At 42.9% G+C, this 22,109-nt stretch overlaps 1 protein-coding gene across 1 annotated transcript in view; it reads left to right on the top strand.

Annotated features, from left to right (window-relative positions):
• The window catches only part of LOC147795438 (uncharacterized), a gene marked incomplete at its 3' end in the record, with an annotated part of 65,842 nt that overhangs the window by 2,103 nt on the left and 41,630 nt on the right, over nucleotides 1–22,109 (top strand). The window contains exons 3-11 of the mRNA XM_087131905.1: nucleotides 906–1,049; nucleotides 3,278–3,397; nucleotides 12,764–12,943; nucleotides 14,773–14,949; nucleotides 16,156–16,410; nucleotides 18,832–19,008; nucleotides 19,398–19,586; nucleotides 20,649–20,843; nucleotides 21,495–21,695. Of these exons, the coding sequence (XP_086988031.1) occupies nucleotides 906–1,049; nucleotides 3,278–3,397; nucleotides 12,764–12,943; nucleotides 14,773–14,949; nucleotides 16,156–16,410; nucleotides 18,832–19,008; nucleotides 19,398–19,586; nucleotides 20,649–20,843; nucleotides 21,495–21,695 (1,638 nt within the window). The remainder of the gene's footprint in view (nucleotides 1–905; nucleotides 1,050–3,277; nucleotides 3,398–12,763; nucleotides 12,944–14,772; nucleotides 14,950–16,155; nucleotides 16,411–18,831; nucleotides 19,009–19,397; nucleotides 19,587–20,648; nucleotides 20,844–21,494; nucleotides 21,696–22,109) is intronic.

The following is a 22,109-nucleotide window of genomic DNA, read 5'->3' as shown; positions in this document are numbered from 1 at the left end:
CGAAATGAGGCTAATCAAACGGTGCAGTATATTCGCCAAGGTATTCTTGGAAAAAGGCCAGCCACTGCAGGATACCAGGGGTACGTTAGATCACGCAAGGCATGGTGGGAACAACATGGCGCAGCAAGATCGTACCCATGAGAACGAGGTTGACATAAACGTAAAGCGAATCACACGCGCATTGCAAAAGCTACACGCTCGTGCCTCAGTATCATCCTGCACGTCATGCACCTGTAAATCTGCGTTGCGCGTAAACACACTGGCTAAAGGCCTAATTTAAATATCCCAAATAGGGTGCGTTCGATTAGCTTACACGTGTAAGTCAAACTTACACGAGAGCGTTCGTTTAGCCATCACGTGATCATTCGTGCCTGCCCTGGTGTCAGCCACCACTGCCCTGGCTGGCAAGCGGGTGTCTGGAGGCTGCCCGAGTGTAATGACGTCACGGATGGACTGTTCGTGCATTGACATGATGGAACGTGGTGGGGACTTGACCTTTTTCCCAGAATGCCTTGGCGAATACCCTGCAGCGTTCGATTAGCCTCATTTCGAGGCTCCCCTTGTGTGTAACACTGGTGTATTCAGGGAAGTTAATCGAACGCACTCATCGTGGGATATTTGAATTATAGAATACCAGAGGTTAGATCGCACAAGACAAAGTGGGAACCAATAAGGTGCGGCAAGATCGTACCCATGGGAACGAGACTGCATGTGCAGTGTGCGTGGTTTAAACTAAGTCACACTAACGAACCGGATAGCCTTGAACTGTTGGAATACCGAAACGGCGTTCGCGAGACAGCGCAAGTCTCTCCCGCCAACATGACAAAGCTGCAAGTATGCCTTGTGGTCAATATCGCCACCGTTGGTGATTTGGGCTTTTCTCTCTGCTCTCTTTTTTTCTTCAGATAATCCTCCATCTATATCCTGTCCCTCCTCTATAACGGTACAAACGGATGAGGCTGATGGCAGGAAAAGAGTCTATTACACGACACCGCGGGCGTCAGATGACAGATCGGGGGTGTTTGTTAGGTATGAGGTATTAGGTATAGGTTAGGTACGCTGCAGTATACCAGGCACGATATGGGACGGAGGGGTACCCCCCCCCTTACCTGTCCAATCCCTATACACACCCTAGACTATTGTTACCTAACACATCCCCCCTAAAAGTCTGTAAAGAATTCCTGAGATTCCGATCAAACAATGACCAACACAAAGGCAGGGGGGTTCTCTCCGTCTCATCTCTTGCTTCAAATGTGCTGCAGTATACAAAACTAGCCTCCTCATGATTTGGAATAATAGGCTTGTAATGAAGGAAGAGTACGGGGGCCCACAGCAGTCACGGCTATTAAGCAAGACCGCCACGCATCAAAGGCAAAATCAAACACGACTCTGCAAAAGCAAATTTCTGTGTACAAGGAAGGGGCATAAATCATACATGTCGCCGGGGCGCTTCTGCTTTTGACTTGGCAATTTTACTTTTACCGTGACCGTTGTTGGCCTAGGTAGAAGAGTAATGTTAAACGGTGAATTTTAAGTGATTGGTTAATAGCTAGGAGACCGTAATAGCTTAGACACCATCCCCGAGAAAAAGAAGGAAAATATGGTGGTGGCAGTGCAAATGCAAATGGCTTTTTTGCCTTTGATGCGGCAAAATATCGTTACTCGTGTAGGCCCAAGATGAAATATAAATAAAATGTAAAAAGAGTGGACCTTCATGTCAAAAACTAGTTTTGATATCCATAATCTGAAAAACACATTTTAAAATGATTTAGGATCAAAATAATAAATCATCATACAACGGGATTTGCTCCGGGCACTAGACTAAAATGTGTGTTCAAGCTTTAATGCACTATTTTTAAGCTAAAAGCAAAACGCACGTCTATTTGTATATAGAGTGCCGAAGTGACTACGTCACAAGCCCAATCTTGTGTGTAAAAGGCATTAGCGCAAGAACCAGCGTAGGAACCAACGCGCACGCTTAGTTTATTCTTTTGTATGGCATTTACCGGTTCTAAATGACGTCACACTTCGGTACTCTACAGAGTTTCGAAGTGAATACGTCACGCACACAGTTAGTGTTTTAAAGGCATTAATGCAAAAACCATCGCTTGAACCAACACACGCGCGTACTCCATTCGTTTGCACTGTACTTTCTGGTTAAAAATGACGTCACACTTCGGTACGCTCTAAGCATCAACCTCGACTCCATTGGGCTGCTTGCGCGTTCCTTCACTAGCTTCGGGTCGTGTAGAATACAAAAATGACTCTGACTCGTTATTCAGGATGAATAGACATAAACGTAAGTCAATAACGAGCGTATTTCAAAAGCTGCACACGTATTCTCCTGCACGTCACGAACGCATAAATCTGCACCGTTCGTAAACACAATGACTAAAGTCGTAATTTAAATATCCCGATATTTAAATTATACAATACCAAGAGTTAGATCGCGCAAGGCATGGCGGGAACCAACATTGCGCGGAAAGATCGTACCCATGAAAACGAGGTTGCTCTAACACCTTTTTATACCGCGCGTCAAGTTTGCTTGAAGATAACTTCGTTATCACGCTTGTGCTAATGCTTGCTCTAATGTAGTGCGTCTGTGTCCCATATATCAAGACGCACTACATTATCGTCCCCGAGCGGGAACAAAAGGGGGCGTGTTGTTAAGCGAAATAAACATCCATTTGGTCAAAACCACAGACATATAAACCAATAGACGGGGCAGCTCCTATTCAAATTTAACGACGGGATACCCGTAGCCAAGACGGCACCCTATTAATTCTAGTAAGCCATTTTTCGAGTGTGAAAAAATCCTCTGTTTACTTTATCTAGCCAATAGGGATGCAAAACAATGCGGTTGCAACATTTGAAAAGAAGACATAGCAGTACCAAAGAGTATAAAAGAGGAACGTCTTTTATAGAGCACATGTAAACAATACATACAATCTTAGTGCGTCACGCTCTATTCGCACTGAACGCGCTGATATCTATCGTTCCGTCCCTGCCTGCCCACCGCGTACAAGCACCCGGTTGGAAACCTTCGTACCTGTCTGTCTTTCTTTTGCTGGTGAGAGTGCACTTCAACTCAGGGCGGATTCTTTGTTCCAGTCGCACTCGTATGATAACTAATAGAATCAGTGCAGGGGTAAACAAATTCTCTAGAAGTCATATGATGCTAATACTGGACACTGTAATTTAAAACGGCGTCCGTGTTTAGTGATCTTGTACAACATTCACTTTAAATGATATAACAAATGGCTTCTTACATTTACAGGGCTGAGCAGTGGATATGCTTTTGGTAATCGATTTACAGAAGGAGTCACCTATGTATCTTACTATGCCCAAGACACTGCTAACCAACGTGCAAGCTGCAGTTTTTGGGTCACAGTTAATGGTAATTTCATTCATTAATTTGAAATAAAACATGTCTTTTCCCATTGATGCAATATAACAGGAGAGTGAAATCAATGTATGGCAGGGAGCGCTTGCTCCCTGAGAAAAGCAATGAAGAATTAATGTGGGGGAAGGAAAAGGAAATGGGTGAGAAACGAAAACGAAGGGGGAAAAGCAGGGAAATTGCCAGTTTGATTCAAAATACATGTACACTGTGTATCGGAACTGATACCCGTCTACTGTTGGTATCAAATTTTTTGTTCAAACTGTTCCTTCGAATCCGGCCCATTGGTCTAGAGTCCAGTCGTTGTATATATCATTCTGAGAAAACACTAATTTGAACATGTTGGAGGATTTCTGTTCAAATTGTGAACAAGTCAACTACACAAAACATTCGTGAAAAGGCTTTACCTTGTCAATATGTAAAAGGATCCTTTTATATTTACAGAACAAATCATTGAAAGAAAACGATGAAAAAATATCCATGACGCCAGCAACATGTTTTGCAATTTAACTGTTTGTTGCCGAGGTTTTTGCTTAGATTTTTTTGTAACAAACATCTACATGTACGTTCAAGCATCAATACAAACTTTAAAATGTTAAAACAAAAAATGGGAAACTAAGGTTAAATGGGACCTACAAAGGCACAGGGGAGGACAAAGGGACATGAAGTTTTTGGTTTCTTACTTCATGCAAATACTGCGCCTGCGACGCGACAGAGGGCACTCAGCGGTAGGCACGGTATCCCCCGTCAAGAGTAGCCTCTGGTGTATTGGTTGTGCATGATAGAAGGAGCGAAGCGTTGATGGATAAATCAACCACTTTGATTGTTGTATATAAGTCAGGTGTCCAGGCGAAATTTATTTCAAGTAATTTCTGTCCGGGTTTGCGTCACTAAGCTTTGGGCCAATATTAGGCGTTGTGTCAACGAAGACCAGAGATCATCGAACTTTCTTGGGGGACGGGGTATACTTCCAAGTCCTCAACGGACTCGTCTTTATATAGCCGCTCGCGTATTTTTTGTTTACACTAGCCTGGTGGTTTTTTTTTTCTGTGGTGCAGCCAATTCGCGCATGAAAAGAGACTAGTCCTGAGTACGTACACGAGCGCATGGGATTTAACGGGGGGCGGAAACATGAGTCTTAAGGGTTTCAATGCATGTCGCTAGAAACATTTCAATGCATTTCACTAAGAACTGGAAGACGTCTCGTTATTGCATAGCTTTAGATGCTGCTAAATGTCATGTGAGACCTCCGCTAGGAATCGTGGTAGGCCTACGTAATGCAAAACGTGAACAAACCAACTCATAATGAGTAAAATCTTTATTGAGTCTTTCGACGGTTTCCCTTCTTCCGTGCTTCAAATACATACAGGCAGTGGCACACCAAGGATTCGAATTTTTGATATCATTCTTTGTTGTGCTATACAGTGTACGTGGCAGCTAGCAGTAATTATTTTTGAGGTTGGGAGTCTTTTACCGTAGGTATATGAAGCATTGACGCACTTTGCTGCAAAGCCATAAGCTGTCTGCTTGTTCGACTCTAAGCTGAACAATAGAGAAAATGACGTAGACGAGGTTGCAATCAAGGCTTCAAGACCAACCTGAACATGTTTCAAGTAAAATATTTTGAAATTCTTATTTTTTAATAATGGAAAAGAAACAAAAAATGAACTAAGAGAGACGAAGGGGTGGAAATCTCAATCTGCTTAATAACAACCCTGACCCACCTAAATTGTTCATAATGTTTGTATGTTATCCCCCACCCCCCGAAAAATAATAATGCTAAAAAAACACTGCGTGAGCTTAGATATCCTAGCTAATCGAGCCAGCGATCACAGTGGTGATTAAAATTCTGCTTTTTTCACACACAACAAAGAAATAGCTTGACCATCACAGGATGAGGAATCAACCCAATACTGTCACAATCCTTCGGTGTATCACCTCTGAAGTATCAACTTTCGGAACTAAATAAAGATATTTATTTGCTGTAGTACATGCACCAGGAATTCCTCCAGACTTGGTCACTTGTTGGACATTGGGTGGTAGCGGACCCTTGATTCGGAGAGTAGTTGGAATCGGGTCTGGTATCGAGACCAGTGCGTACCGTCAGTGCACTGATCTCTATACACTGTCTCTGTATCTGTATAGGTACGTTGCAGATGGCAATTCTGGCATTAAAGCAACAGAGAAAGAAACATCCGTGGTTGGCCAGCCAATTAGGACCGTAAGCTCTAAGGTGAGCGGGCTTGAACACAGTGTAGGCCTACGTGGTTCCAGTTTTTTAAAGAATAAGTTTTTAAGTTGGTCTGTGTTGCACCAGGGAATTTTGAAGCACTTGGAGTTTGCGGCAATGGAGCTAACCGTGGTATTTTGATGAGGATGAACCACCAAACTTTCTTGGCCGGGAATGTTCTATAGCTTGTTTTTTTAGTTTTAGGTAAACATAACCGGGAATTGCTAATACCAGCCCGTAATCACATTGTACGGGATTTTTAGACAATGTTGTTTTCGTCTCTCATGAAGACTTGGTAATATCAGAGTTTGATCAATACATCCTGTATGCCGTGCTGTGAATTCAACAGTGATGAAGTGGGCGGCATGGTGTTAGATGCACTGAAGACGATCATTGTTAGCTACAACGTGGGGGCCAGACTACTGCCCCCCTGTACTACCCCCTGTACTTTCCTTTGAATGAAGTCGCTGGCTCCACCAGCACTGACAAATGGTCGGCCTCAGGTATGAGCAACGTAGAAGTGTATAATAAGAGGCCCCATTAAGGGCTGACCGCACCAAGGCCATGATTGAAGGCAGAACAGCATACAAATTAGCAAACCTGCAGTGGGCTGGTAAAATGCATTAACTTGCCCGGTGAGCTTTTGTTGAAATGCCTACCTGTTCTAAATTGTTGTTTATCTTATTACAAATTTTGTGAAGATAACACAAAGGTTAAAAACATTTGAATTTTGATTGTTTGTGGCTTATTATTAACTGTGCCAGTTTTGAATCCTCTATTTGTAAGTTTTGAGAATTGACAGCATGATCAACTCCACAGTTTTAGACCTACTAAAGATAAAAGTTGAAAAGCAAGTCAAAGTTAGGGCCTAAACAATGTCCAGAGGGCTGGTAAAAATTCCTGCGGGCTAATGAAAAAACAAGTTAACTTGTTCGGCAAAAATGAAGGTCGAGGCCTGCATGAAGACTGCCTCTTTGCAGCATTGCTGGCAGTTTCTGCTATCCTTCCGTATGTGTGGCATTGGCTCTCTTGGTAATGCCAGATATAGGATGTAAATTCCATTCTGAAATGAGTAATGCGTAGCTAGTGGCGGATGCTATAGGGACCCTTCTTGTAGGATAGTGTTAGCCTATATACATATAAGTGTGCTGATTTGTTTTAGATGCTCGATATACTGCATATATATGTATTTGCAACGAAATCATTCCCACCAATGGGCAGGTTTCCGGGATTTCTAACAAGATGATGTGGTCAGTTGATTTGTCAGTCGGATGGCAGTTATCAGGTAGTATATGGGTCCATGTCTCCGGCTCCATACAGTAGCAACAGACTCAACCATCGCAGCGAAAACTCCAAAGACGACGTGCAACTGCTAATCTTGAACTTCCATAATGTTATGGAGTTGCATTATGCAGTCACCGTATCCCTGTGACCTATTGTTGTCAAGGGCTGGAAATAAACCACTTTCGGTGAATGCTATTCTTGGAGTCCTGCCATCCTTAAAACATGGTGTCAGAAATTAGCTGAATCCAGCGTCATTGCGACAAAAGCCAAGCCAACTTGTTGGCAGTTTTGGGGAACAGATCACCAGGTATCCCTCTGTAGTACAGACCGATCCAGTCATACATGGTAGGATGCGTCAGTGACTGATAAAAAACTGTACATTTTTCACGTAGCATTTGCTATTATTGTGAACGTGCATTACGCTTTACATGTGTGTGAGATAGACCGTGTATACATTGTACGCACACTGAATTTCTGGCCTAAACACACATTGTTAACAATGTGTGTCTCGCTGGAAACTAGGGAGGCCTGTAACGGACACTCTATAGTGCATTGTACTCGCACTACATGCTAACCATGGCGCTTTCGCTTATTCCCCCACTCGCCAAAATGGACATGAAAGGGGACCAGGTCTCCAATTGGCAGTTCTTCAAAGCAAGTTGGCAGAACCATTTGGCAGCCACAGAACTGGATAAGAAAGCTTTATCCATCCAAGTGGCAATCTTATTGACTGTCATGGGAAAGGAATGCTACATATATGAAGTGTATCAAAATGTCCCACTGACTGACAAGCAGAGAAAGTCACCACAACAAATCCTGACCATCCTTGGAGCCCATTTTGATCCCAAACGGAATGTGGTGTATGAAGGTTCGTGTTTAATTCGTGCAAACAAGAACCTAAAGAGAACATTGAAACTTCTTGAACAGGCTGAGAAAGTTGGCAACAACCTGCAATTATATGGACCACTCCTGGATGAAATGCTACTAGATAAGCTGGTCATGGGGATGGCAGACAACAGTATTCATGCTTGTCTGCTCCGTGAGTCAACACTTACATTGCAGAAAGCCATTGACATCTGTCACAGTCGTGAACAGGTGGCAATTCACCTACAACATATGGATCCGACATAGGCAGAAACAGCACACTTCGGGAAAAGCAAGCAGCAGGGATCTAGCAAAACACCAAGCCTCCAAATACAAGCTACAAATACTGTGGCAAATCACACAGCAAAGGCAAGTGCCCAGCCTATGGAACAACATGTTCCAAGTGCCAAAAGCGCAACCACTATGTACAGGTTTGCCAGTCAGCGGGCAAGGACCGCACCAAATGTTAGTCACAGAAATCTACACAGAAGCTCCATCAAATGGAGGAAGGTGATAGTGACAGTGACGAAAGCAACTATACAGTGCAGTTAAAGCCCAAACAGCAATACTTTGCTGAGCTTGCAGTGGAGACGCCAACAAGGGACCAGACAAAGTGCATCAGATTTCGGTTAGACTCTGGTGCAACTTGCAGCATCATGAGAGTGGAAGACTACATGGAGCTCAGTGATACACCTCCATCAAAGACTAAGCTGAAACTGTACGATGGCACGATTATCCACCCTGTTGGAGATGCCAGCTTGAGGTGCCAGATAAATGGATCACCAAGAAAATCCACTTCAAGATTGTGGAGGTTGCCCCTTCATCACTGCTGTCAGGCAAAGCAGCAGAAGCCCTGGGACTAATGCAGTTCGCTCAGGAGTGGCTAGTGGAGACAGAACCACAGACTCTTACCAAGGCACAGGTCCTCAGTGAGTACAAAGATGTAACAATGGCCTTTGTTGGCTACCAGGTCACTACCACATAGACATTGATCACAGTGTCACTCCAATGCAAAACACCAGACGCAGAGTGCCCATTCCAGTGCAGAGCAAGCTGAAACAGAAGCTTAAGAATATGGAAGCACAAGGCACCATTGCCTGAATGAATAAGCCCTCTAAGTAGATCCACAACATGGTAGTCGTCAGAAAGCAAAACAAAATCAGGGTGTGTTTGGATCCACATGGCCTAAACAAGGCCATCAAGCGCAATCACTTCCCAATTCCCACAGTCGATGAAGTAGCCCCAAGGCTGAAGAATTGCCAAGCTCTTCTCTGTGGTTGATGCCAAGGACAGATTTCTCCAAGTCATCCTTGATGAGCCCTCCAGTTTATCATTTTGGGCACCTTATGGGCGTTACCACTTGTTGCAGATGCCTTTCGGTATCTCATCAGCACCAGAAGAATTCCAGCACAGGCCTACAAGAATGTCTCGAAGGCCTACAGAACATCTTAGTGATTGTAGATGACATCTTAGTCTACGGTATCGGAGAAAACACAGGCTGAGGCCTCACACAATGCCCCTCTCACCGCTCTTCTCTCGAGATGCAGACAGTGGAATCTGAAGCTTAATGCAGCCAAGCTACGGTACAAGCTACCTAGTGTCATGTACATGGGACATGTCTTCAACTCAGGCAGACTCTCTCCGGATCCAGCGAAGGCAAAAGCCATACTCGACATCCCTCGCCCAACAGATGCCCAGGGAGTACAGAGACTCATTGGAATGGCAACCTACGTTGCTAAATTCTTGCCAGATCTGAGCATGGTCTGCGAGCCACTCAGATGCCTCACTGACAAAGGCATCATGTTCGACTGGTTACCACATCATGATGCGGGCCCTGGACAAAGTCAAGAAGCTCATCACAGAAGCACCAGTGCTGAGCTGCTATGATGTCAACCAAGACGTCACAATTGAGTGTGATAGCTCTGACGTTTGGGCTTGGAGATGTCATCTCACAAAAAGGGCCGCCTAGTCGCATAGGCTTCAGGAGCATCATCAGCCACAGAATGCAACTATGCTCAAATAGAGAAAGAGTGTCTGGCAATCATATCTGCTACCCAACACTTCGAGCAGTACATCCTTGCCCGTGACAAAGTTCTCGTGCTACCAACCATAAACCTCTGATGAACATCGTCGGAAAGCCAATCCTGGTGAGCCCAAATTGCATACAACGTATGCGACTTCACCTGCAGCAGTATTCCACTTTATGTAGATTACAAACAAATGGACCTGAGCAATGCATCGTCAGGAGCCACTTTGCTCACCTGTTAGGCCAGAGATAAGACGCCAGACTATCTGATCTACTCCTTCACCAAGGAACAGAAGCTCAGTGCGGAGTTGGAGAATATCCAGCCAGCAATCTTCATCACAGATGAGCGCCTGCAGAGAATCAACAAGGCAACATCCACTGACCAAGTCCTGATGAAGGTCAGCCAAGTAGGGTGGCCAGTGGACTAGGTTCAAGTTCCCTTGTGCATCAGAGAGTACTGGCCATACAGAGATGAACTGGTAACACAAAATGGACTCATCTTTTGGGGACCCGTTTAGTAATACCAACAAGCCTACCCGCAGACATGACAGCCAGAGCATGTGCATCTCACATGGGAGTCCTGTACACAGCCAACACGGCACGAGACATACACTGTAATGTACTGGCCTCATATATACACAGAACTGGTGGAGGCCGTCCAAAGATGTGCTATCTGGCAAAAGTCCTAACCAGCTCTCCAGAGGGAACCCCTCATGATACACCCAGTACCCAAGACTCTAATGGACTTTGTTTGCGAGTGACCGCTTTGAGGTCAATGGACAAAACTACTGTGTACTAGTCAACCTCTACTCAGACTACATTGATGTGCGCATCCTTGAAGATATGACTTCCACATTGGTAATCAAGGAATTGAAGCCAGTGTTTGCCACTCATGGCATTCCTCATACTCACTGACAACGAGCCAATTTCTGTGTGGGAGATACAGGCGTGTTACTGGTCACCCGTCTGAACTGCAATCTGCATAGGGCACGGCGGCTCCTTTTTCGTCTGCACTCCGCCACAGTGTGTGTTTCATGCCTTAAGACTTACAATCTACATGTAGACTTACACATTATTCTAGACTTACTTGCATTCTCGACTGGCACTCTATCATCATTATCAGTTATTTCTGGTAATGACACCAAGGATTCCTTAAAAGTGCCAAGGCATTGTAGCTCGCAAGGCCGAAGAAACCTGTTACAGGAGTGTTAGAGAAGAGACAATGAGAAGTAGCCTAATTACAGTTTTAGTGGTGGGAAAACCCTTGGAATATTCTGGGTAAAACCCTTAGAATGAGGTAGGACTAAAAACCTAATCCATATATGGAGTGAGCCAAGATTCAATTCGGAAAAGAACCACTACACCAACCTGACTCCCCCACTGTGACTGCAAGACTAGGCCTAGTCATGCTATGATAGTCCTACATTAAGAACTCATAGAGTTATGTTAGTCTTCCTTATCCTGCTGGGTGCACACCATCCTATTTGCCAGTCTTGGAATGTCACTAATCCAGTGGCTTTATCTTTGATTTGTTTTGGCATCTGATAATCAGGAGACAACCCTTTAGTCAGGCTCTTAATCTTACGAGCGTGGCTGGGAGACTCTCCTTGCTGTATCAAGAGTGGCCTGGAGACTTGCCTTGCAAGGGTACAGCAAGGCAAGTGCAGCAAGGAAAGTCCAACGCACACTTGTGGGACTGTCAAGCTCCCATTTATTAGAAAGATTGCTCACTTACCATTTTAGTTGATGCCTGATCATACTAGCGGGGTAAACCTATACTATAAAGAGACATCACAAAAAAATTCAGTCTTAATTTAATAAAAAGGCACGTGAGTAAAACACCAAATATAAAGGTGTAATAAAAGCTGGCTGGCTTTTTGAAAGCCCAAGTGTTTTCAAACGCAGTACCTAAACAATACTCCATCCTGTGTATGTGACTAGAGGCAGCTGTAACCACCTGGCAATGCCCAAGAATGGACCTGCACCTCTGGCCCACTCTACTGCCACTCGTCAGGTCGGCTGAGGGCCAGCGCAGGTATCATCAACCTGTAGACTGTCACAACAACTTGCTGCAGTACCAAGACATGCATACATTTACATGGTGCTGCCGGGTGAAAGAAGATTTTAAGATCGAGTCAAATTACCTGTTGAGGGGCTTGTCGCACACCCACAAACAAGGCCCTTTCTCGTTGATCATCAGAAACGCGGAGGAGTATAGGGCCCTGTTCACGAGTCCAGGTCTGTTCGGTCAGTTTCCTGTAAACTGGATCGAAAGTGATGCCAGGTCTTCTTCATCCAGGTAGCAGACTAAATACAAGAAAGGGATATGACATGACAAGATGAAGTTCAGAACCTGGCCGGGGATTTAGAATTTTCAAATTCAGTAACAAACTTCCATTGCTAGTCCTGTACATTGCCTAGCCCCTCACAAGGAAGGCCAGTCTGTGGGACTATGCCTAGTTCTCTAAGTCTTTGGCTGCTCCTGCCCAGGCTGGTTGGTTACAGTTATCATGCTTGGACCCGCACTTCCACCATGTTTCCACCCACTCTAGTCCTGTTTCTGTGATATTGCATTACAAAAACCGTAAATATGAAGTGTACTCCCTACTACACTCTTGTTTGTTGCACATTGTAACATCTACATGTATAATAATTTAATGAGTAAGACTACCTACTGCATTGTGTAAGTTTAAAAATGATAAAAATATAAAGGCATCTAATTAGTTTATGCCCCATGGAAATCTTCACAGTGAAAAATTTTGCAGAAAGAAAATGAGTTCACCTGCATTTAGGATATTGTCCAATCATTGTGAATGTTCAAACTATTTTTAGAGTTAGTCCAATACTTTTGTATCTCCATGGTTCAAGTTACTCAGACCCTACTTGTCCCCGTCATCAGATCATGTCCTAACTTTAATACTCTAGACTCTACCTCGAGATCTGTATGCTTTTTCAACAGTGTTGCGCTGTCCCAGTATTCAAGCAGGCTATTCTCGGTGGCATTCTTGCAGCAAGAGCAACATTGCTGGCTCTGTGTGCACCTTCCATTGCCAGACAGGCTACATACTGACTGGATCATCCACATCACGCTGCAGTCATTCTGGCCTCGCCTGGTCTACACCATTCCCAACATGCCGAGGTCAGTTTGGATAAACCATGATACATCAAGTCGCCTTTTCCTAGATATTGTGAATGTGAATCCCTCCCATGTGGTCAAGGTGATGCAAGTGGACTCAGAAATATTTGATTTTTGCTTTTCCATTTTGTGGATGTGGGGGGATTTTTGGTGAAGGGGGGGGGAAGTCCAAAATTGCACTTGGTGCAAAATTTCACTCGGTGAATATAAAGTCACAATGACTATGTAAGCCTGGAAGCACACTAAGATTTGTCAAAGGAGGAAAAGTCCCCACAAAAACACTTTTAATTATAATTTTATTCCTAATATTTTGTGCTGGTATACATTTATGTCATAGCAGGGTAGTTAATTAACATTTGGCTATCCACTGCACAGATTTGATAACACATCTTTAAAAATAGTGACTGCTTCGAGTGGTGTTGTCAAAGTATAACCTCCGGAGGTGATTCATGGAGAATACTCTTTTTCACCTTGGGAAAATGGAATGCCCTGTGGATCACCAAGAGACTAGATTTACTATACTACACCACAAAATCATCAGTCAATATTTATTTTATAACACCTCTACCACAGATTCTGCTTGATTTTAAGCAATTTGATGTTACTACATGTACATACATGTATAACAAGACATCTATTTGATTAAGAAATTTTCTGAAAATTTGCCAGCACTTTCCCAAAGTCCCTCTTTACAAAATGGTTTTAGCCAGTGCGAGCTGTAGTGCGAGCTGTTCAGAATGACATAAAACTCACACACCAGTATTTGCACACAATGTTTGTGGTCATGCATTCAGTTCTTTTGTTGCTATGGGCATGCTAAGGATATACCGGTAGTTCTTTTGGCTGTGCACAAGATCACTAGAAAAAACAAATGCCATGTGTCTGGCTCTCAGCAAATTAAAAATACAGAATCTGTTGGTGAAGTGTTATAAAGAAAATTAATTATGTTTAATTTTCCAGGTGTGCAATGTAGGCCAAGTGAATTTAAAGGAGAATGCAGGAGATGAGCTGCGACAACGGCATGGATGCCCCTGTCAGAGTTTATGTGAAAAACTTATTACCTGAGAATAAAGGGCAGTTCCAAACCCAAATTTTCAGAAAGGGGGTGCAAAAAAAATGGGGGGGGGGACAAAGAGTTTAGCTCCAATTACTACCTATCCATTACAAATCAAGTACCAGTAACATGTCTAAGTTACACTGTATCCAAATGAACTTTGACAAAAGCATATTCTGTTTTCATCGTGCACCCTGTTCATTGAGGTGGTTATAGATCCAGTGTTTTTGATAATGACAGACTTGTCCAAAGCAAAAAACTTGGCAAGAAGGGGCAACACCTGAACATTGATTTGAAAGGATACTAGAAGTTTCAACATGGCTGACATGAAATTATAGTATGCACGTATTCTTAGTACATCCAAAAACTATTTCTTTTTTGCAGAGTGTGTTTCGAGGATTCCATTTACACATCCTTACTTCCAATAAGTTTTAATGCATCCAAATGGCTGGATAGTCATTAGGGCATTTAGAGATCAAATTTTTTGTGGCTAGTTCTTTGTATATATCAAAAGTCTTGCTGTATCTTTATTTTAATGAAATTCATTGAAGGTTTTTTTCACTTGTTTGATTGACAGCACATTGAAGCTGTACAAGGTAACATGTTCTTGTTGATGACTTTTAGGTATCATTATGATTGCAAATAAATTCCTGATTATAAAATAATTTCAGTCAGAATGCCAAAATTTGATTTTTCTAATAACGTCACAACACACATAAAGCTTTCACAACTTCTTTCGTTGAAAAATTATTTATTGAAATTTCACATTGTTTTACAGTGAGGAATTGCAGGTCTTTACCTCCCATTTCCAATGGAAGTGTTTCATGCTCCGATTCAAACCTTTATGGCAGTATTTGTACGTACTCCTGTGATGATGGCTTTGGTTTCAAGTCTGGTGACACAAGAACACGTACTTGTGGGGAAGACTGGTCTGGGACAGCACCAACATGCGTAGGTGAGTTATGGTACATGTAATTTGGTTGAAATAACAGTTATGTATAAAGTTACAGTTGTTTAAACAAAGACAAAATATGAGTCGTTCATTTGGGGAAATTAGCATGGATAATGAAATCTACTTTGAATTACCCTTACCCAGACACGCATAGGTAAACATGTTTTTTGGGCAATCATGGACGTTCCTATTGTCCTCTTTTGTTCATGCTTCAGCTTTTTTGGAAGGCCTCTAGTATGTTTTGTACACGTTTGGCAATCGTGGAGGTATTGGGAATCGTGGACAGTCATTAATCCTTTTGTTTAACTTCCATGATTGTTTGGGAACATCAGTAAACCCCAGTGTGGGTATCACACAGCCGTCAGTATAGCTCTGGCCATTGGCATCTAAGCGAGCCTGTGGTGAGAGTATACATACACCCGAACAATAATACACAATGCTGTACAATTTCTGCATGGAGCCCTAGCGCAGGTTGTAATGTCACGTACACACACTTGAATACACAGCAGTTGCTGTATTAACCTGACAAAACTCCCTGACCGGATTTGTATCACAAAATACGATGCAAAGATAGTGCATAAGGTCACCAAGCTAGACTAGCAACATCAGGAATATCACAAGAGCCTTTTGCAACCCTCAGACAATAAAAAAAGTACAGCAAACGTCCAAACACAACTTTTCAAGACGGCAAGTAGCCCAAGCTCCGCTATAATTAAGGTGCTAACGGTTCCAATGTTACTGGGCCAGCACGTCTGTCTACTCACATGAGTTGTTCCATTGTTCTGGTTATATTCCCTTTGTATAACTTTTAGGTAAGGCTTTGCTCACACTAATGCCAATATTACCAGTCAGTAATTGAATAAAAAAATGAATCACCCTATTTCTAACCCGAGTTTCTAGTTTAATTTCCTAAACAGATCCCCGGTACAATAAGTGGGGTGAAATGACCAGAAGGGAGTCACCCACGTCTCTGAGATTGGAATCGCACTGCCAAAACTTTCTAGCAACAGTATGTGCTGACACATACCAAACATAAACTTGTCACCGGTTACCAGAGGCCCCAGCTCCCCACGTATGTATGCGATGATCCCCAATGTGAATACCCCAGGACAGTATTCACATTGTTGCTGATAAACTCACAATTCTGTGCTCTGAGCTCAAGGACCACAAGTGATATTAGAATGTAACTAAACTGACTTGTTCGTTTAGATGCTGAGCCTCCAGTGTTCACCAATTGCTCTGGTCCCATATCAGAAGAGGCAGATGATGCACTGACTAGTGCACAGGTTTGCTGGGAAGCACCAACGGCCACTGACAACCTGCAGAAGGGATTGATAGTGCCTGATCAGATACAAGGACTACCACCGTGCAGTCGTTTTGATCAAGGGTCTTATACTATTCAGTACCAGGCCCGAGACAACCAAAGCAATACTGCTGATTGCATCTTCAGCGTTACTGTCAGAGGTGAGTGTTGGCACTGTGTATGGGTATATGGCAAATCTCTGTCCTCCAGTGTACATCCTATAGAATTTCTGAACTGCATCACTGTTTATTTGCTGGTTTGGCATATGTTGCAGAGTTGTAATAATGACTCGGGTACCATTATTGGCAACTCAGAGACAAGTGGTTTGCATTTATGGGTTGTTTGGGAAGCGGGTACCCAGGTACTTGTAATTATTTTGAAGATCAGAGCAAAACACAGAAGTAAAGTTTTTCCAACTCGTCCACACCACACTTCACTACAAAGCTGCCGTTTGCAGTGGAAATTGTTTGTATTTAACAAAGGGCATCTCTTTCCCTGAGTGTCACAATAATGTAAACATTGTCAAATCCAATGTTTACGATAGGGAATTGTCAGTAAATGGTCTCAAAAGATGTTTTATTCTGATTTTTTCCAATAGTTTTTCTTCAAATAATCAATAAAAAAGGGTGCATGCCTTTCTAAACGGCTGGATCAAAATTTCACCAAAGCAGTTTGGGGTAATAAGTTTGACAACATGGAATCTAGTACCCATAATCAATGGTTAGGTTGGCCAGGTACTCGGCATGGCCGTATCAGAGACTCCTAGTGGGAAATGAATTGACTCAAGTCCTTCATCAGAAGCCTGGACTTGAGTCAGAGGCACAACACTGTAGTCCCAAAACAATGTGAAGAGGTAATTTGGGAGACGTATGGTATGAAGTTCTAATAGATTCGCGTACTTCCATTTCCATCAAGGTATGGCCTCCATACCATACACTGTGGTATGACCCTCCTAATCAAATGATTCAAAGGGAGTTGTAATGACTCTAGTCAATGACTTGACTCGAGTCCAACTCAAGTCACAATTTTTGGCAACTCAACTCGAGTCCCAACGGGTAAATGACTTGAATCGAGTCTCGACTTGAATCTCTTATGGAGACTTGACTCGAGTACAAGCTTATAAGACCAGAGTCTCCAAAAAAATTGAAAGCAAAATTTTAGTTGACTTGATGCCTGTCACCCTAATTTATTTTCATTATGTCTAAATAAAAACAAAATACCAAAAAATGACTGCATTTAGCTGTGTTTTAATTGTATTTTGTTCAAAATTTGTGACTCAAATTGATATGAGCTCAGTGCTTTACTCGATTCGACTCAACTTGACTATACACAAAGTGACTCTACTTCTTGGCCTAATGACTCAACTCGAGTCACAATGTCAAAATGATGACTCAAATCAAATTTAGTGACTCGTTACAACACTGGACTCCACTAGACTCGAGTTGGCAGCTGAAACCAACTTGACCTGGCTTGAGTCACCAAAGTAGTGCCTTGTTACAAGACTGACATGTAGTGAATGAAAGGTGGCCTCTATGGCTACAGATGACAGCAAGTCCAGACAAGGAACAGGCAGCAGTGGTGTTAACTGTGGGTTTGATCAACAGCGGAGACAGGTGCATGGCGGCAGCAGCAGTGCAGTAACAACAGCAACTGATGAAAGAAACAATACCGATGTGTTAAACATGCATGGAATTCCAAGCTTTAAGTCCATATAAGTCAGGAGTTTTTTGGAGGGCGTCAAAACCACTTTTTTCTGAGGGAAAAATTTGCAGTGATAGACAATACGGGCAATTCACAATGGTGCACCTCCAAGAGTTTGCAACGCGTTTGCCAATCACGACACGCGAAATCTGTCAACCCTTTGCAAAGGCGCTTTGGATTGACAGATTTCACACATCGTGATTGGCCAACATGTTGCAAACTTTTGGAGGCGCACTATTGTGAATCACCCATATTCAGCATTCATCAGCTCAGAAATAGTACTAATGCCTGGAAAGGGTCCATTTTGAGGTTTTATCAAGCAAGCCAGTGATTTTCATCTCCGCTTTCTTTTTTCTTTTCTTCACACCCCCCTTTTCCTTTCCCTTCAAATTTTTTTCTAGAGGCAGGGGAAAATTGTCTCCCTTGCTCTTCCACAACACCCATACACTGCATGAAGGATCATTCAAGCTATTTCTTGGTTTCATTCTTGTACAGCCATGACTAGAACTGCCCTGTTGTTTTTCAAGTGGCCATATGAACCCATGGCCCTGTAGCAGAGCAGGATGAACTTGGGTCTGAGAGGGAGTGTTGTATTCAAGTCCAGTCACAAGTCCCTTCACAAGGCCAGTCACAAGTATAAACAGTGACAAAATAATGCTTTTGTCACAGCTCATTTGATTAGCTTTTGCATTGGCTTTTAAGACTGAATGACTTGTGATGGGCTTACAGGGACTTGCTGGGACTTGTGATGGGCTCAAATACAGCACTGCTGACAGGAAATTAAATAATGGGAATCGAAGGTCATTGTGTTTATTTGTAACTCATAGAAATGGAATGTATAGCTACAACATTGGGATCATTTTTAAAAATTTCTATTGCAGTGGTAACTTGTAGCGGCTTTTATTCAGTAGATGGGTTGATAATTGATTGTCAAAATGGCCACATCAAAGGAGCATCCTGCAGTTTCCAGTGTGGTGAAGGGTATCGGTTTAATGGAGCAAACAGCACCACTTGCCAAGCCGACGGATTATGGAGCCCATCTCAACCCACCTGTGAAAGTATGGAGCAAAGTTGTTGATTTCCTGATTATCAAATAATTAACATGCTATGCATTGACACTCAAGATCTGTACTGATAATTTTGCTCAAGAATTGCTATTGCTATTGGCAAATCCAAGGAGACGCCATTCTTGCTGGGCCATCACTCTCAAACACAGGTTTAATTTGAGCATGTATGCACGTTTTTGCTAGTCACATCACCCTATTGATCTGAGAGAAATGTAATAAGCGCGTACCACATTTATGTGCACAGGCTGGCCCCACTGTAATAACTTCTAATTTAGGTCGCTGGAATAGTCTTTTGATAATGGTTTTCTTACATACTCTTGCATGTTGAATAATATTGTTTGCTTTCTGTGTTTGGATATGCTATTTTCTCAACTGGACAGTTATGAGGTGTCCAAAATTAGACCCTCCAGCCCATGGACACTTCCGCAGTCAGCCCTGTAGTGACACCTTTGGCTCTTGGTGTTACTTTGTCTGTGACACCGGGTACAATATCACCGGTAGCCCAGCAAGACGATGTGTTGCAGATCAGACCAATGCATTCTGGGATGGAAGTGCTACAAGATGCCAACGTAAGCCAATCATGAATCACCTTGCACAGTAATAGATTCCTTTCAAATATCCTGTTACTTGTATCATTAGATCTCATCAAAAGTTTACCCTCCGGAGTTTTGAGTCTATTCATGTACAGATGGTAATAAAAACGAAAGCTGAAAACTGAGTTACACGCACATGTAATTTCAATTTCTTTAATACTCATACTCGTACTAATCAAAGTACTTTGACTCAAAGTGGAAAACTAGAAATAATATTAGAAATAATACAAAAGTACTTAGTTGCAAAATGAAGATTTAGGCAAATGGAGTGTGTTTCCAGTCACTCATTTGTGTAAAAACAGAACAGACCCCAGACTTTGACTTCAGTTTGCTGTAACTAGATTTACCAGTACATGTTGATATTTTTTTCAATCTGGCGCCTGTCATTGACATTCATCCAAAAATACATGCAAATTGAAAGGAGAGAGAGGGACATCGAAAATGATTTGCCAGTCATCAAATTTGTAAAGTTATGCAGCGGCTGGCAATGTATCTGTACATAGGCCCTTTATGTGTTTCAGTGGCAACACCAGTCCCAGTGAGATCTGATGAGGCCTTTACCTGCTGCACCTAGCAAGGATTAATCTCACCCGTTGGTGATAGCGATCAATCCTGAGTTGTATTAGCAATTTGAAATGCAATGTCGATCAGGAATATAGAGGCTGACCAACATTTAACTCCCGTTTGTGGCCTGGCAATTCATTGTTGTCTTAATGTCATTGCTTTGTAGAAGTTAAGTTTCAACGAGTAGTTGCACAGACAGTGGTGTAGCTAGTGGGGGTTTGGGTACAAAGGGGGCACCAGCATCTTACGGGGGGGGCACCAGCTTTCAGTGGTGTGATTTTTTTTGGGGGGGGGGCTTTTGTTAGGCCCCCCAGTGGCTACACCACTGTTCACATACATTCATAGGCCAAATACAGCACTATGCAAATCTCACTTTAATACATGTAACTGGTTGTCCATTCAAACTGGCATTCATGGCCATTTGACCACAAGTATCAGTTTGAATATACCAGAGCATTTGTTTCATTTCCGCAGCTGTTACCTGCCAAGTTCTGCAGCCAGGCCCCGGGTTGCTCCCAAACCAACCTGGTGTATGCCCTGCTGGGAACAAGGTTGTGTATAATACTACTTGTGGTTATGCGTGTGCTGAGGGGTACACCCTGCAAGGTGGATCATCCATGACGTGCGGTGGAGATGGCCAGTGGCAACAGATGCTGCCTCAGTGCATGGGTAAAATGTGCTGTATGGGGCCATCCGTGAAGTACATATGCAGGATGGGAATAGGGGTGGGGTACATTGTATACAGACCGTGTTCAGGGAGGGAAGGGTCGTTAAATCGGCTGAAACTCATGAGATCAATACCGGTATATTTAATGCCTACCAAGACCATCTTTTGTACATCGAAAATCTTTATACACAGACACTTTCACTGCAGCCCTCAGAGGTTTTACCAACTCAACAATCATCAGGACATTGAAGTATACAGAATGCATATGTGCAAATGGGGGGGGGGTTCTGCATAGTGGATGGCCCCTAATAGGTTTACACTTTGTAAATGAAGTGGACTCCTCCCTTAAGTTGTCACTGTCACCACCTGTAGCTGCATGCCAGTTGAACTAGTGTCTTTCTTGATCTACAGAAGCCATTACAGTCCATTCCGGTCATCACAAGTCAGTCACTTGTTGACCACTCGTCGTCAAGTTTAAATTCACCAGCTTCTGCTCTATAAATCGCCTGTGACAAAAAACATTTCCTTCCAGTAGTTTGTCATTGTTCTGACTTTGCGTTTTCTCATCTAGTGGCATGACTTAGAAATGTACCTGTACGTGTTCATTCTTAAACATCCTGGTTGCTTATACCTAGTCTGGTATTCATTATCAGAAATCACCTGTGCAAGCAGTGACTTGCCTGCCCCAGTCAACGGTGTGAAAAGTGGCTGTTCTCTGGAATATGAGCCCTATGGCACCATCTGCACCCTGTCATGTAATCATGGATACATACCAACAACTTTAATTCAGAGAACTTGTCAGAATGATGGAAATGATATGGGAGTCTGGTCAGGTGGAACACTAACCTGCACAAGTAAGTATCGTTCTACCTTTCACTGTGGTATGTTGAACAGACCTTCTTCAGTTAATTCAAGGTTCACCTGTTTTCTTTGAATAAGGCAGGGACAGTGTGCCTCTCATTGCATACCAAACTGATGGCTTCAGGTCCATTAGATTTTGGAGAAATTTGGCAAATTTAATAAGTTTAATATGAAGGAGTATTGCAGCCAAAGAAAATTGCCAACAGTTCACAGTCAGCAATTTTACCCTCATTTTGACGAAATGGGACCTCCTTCTTAACTGCGATTTGAGATCAATTCCTGATAGCGTAACCTTCAATTCATCAAGTTTCAGGAGCTAAACAGTTCACCACGTTAGCAGAAAACAAAATTAATCAACAGAATTTGGATTTCATGAGAGGAGCAAAGTGAGGCACTACCTGTCCTCC

Source organism: Acanthaster planci, unplaced genomic scaffold, assembly GCF_054643075.1.
Source record: "Acanthaster planci isolate LZ-2023a unplaced genomic scaffold, COTS_SCS Contig29, whole genome shotgun sequence".
NCBI classification, from domain to species: Eukaryota; Metazoa; Echinodermata; class Asteroidea; order Valvatida; family Acanthasteridae; genus Acanthaster; species Acanthaster planci.
This window is presented reverse-complemented; position numbering and strand designations above follow the sequence as displayed.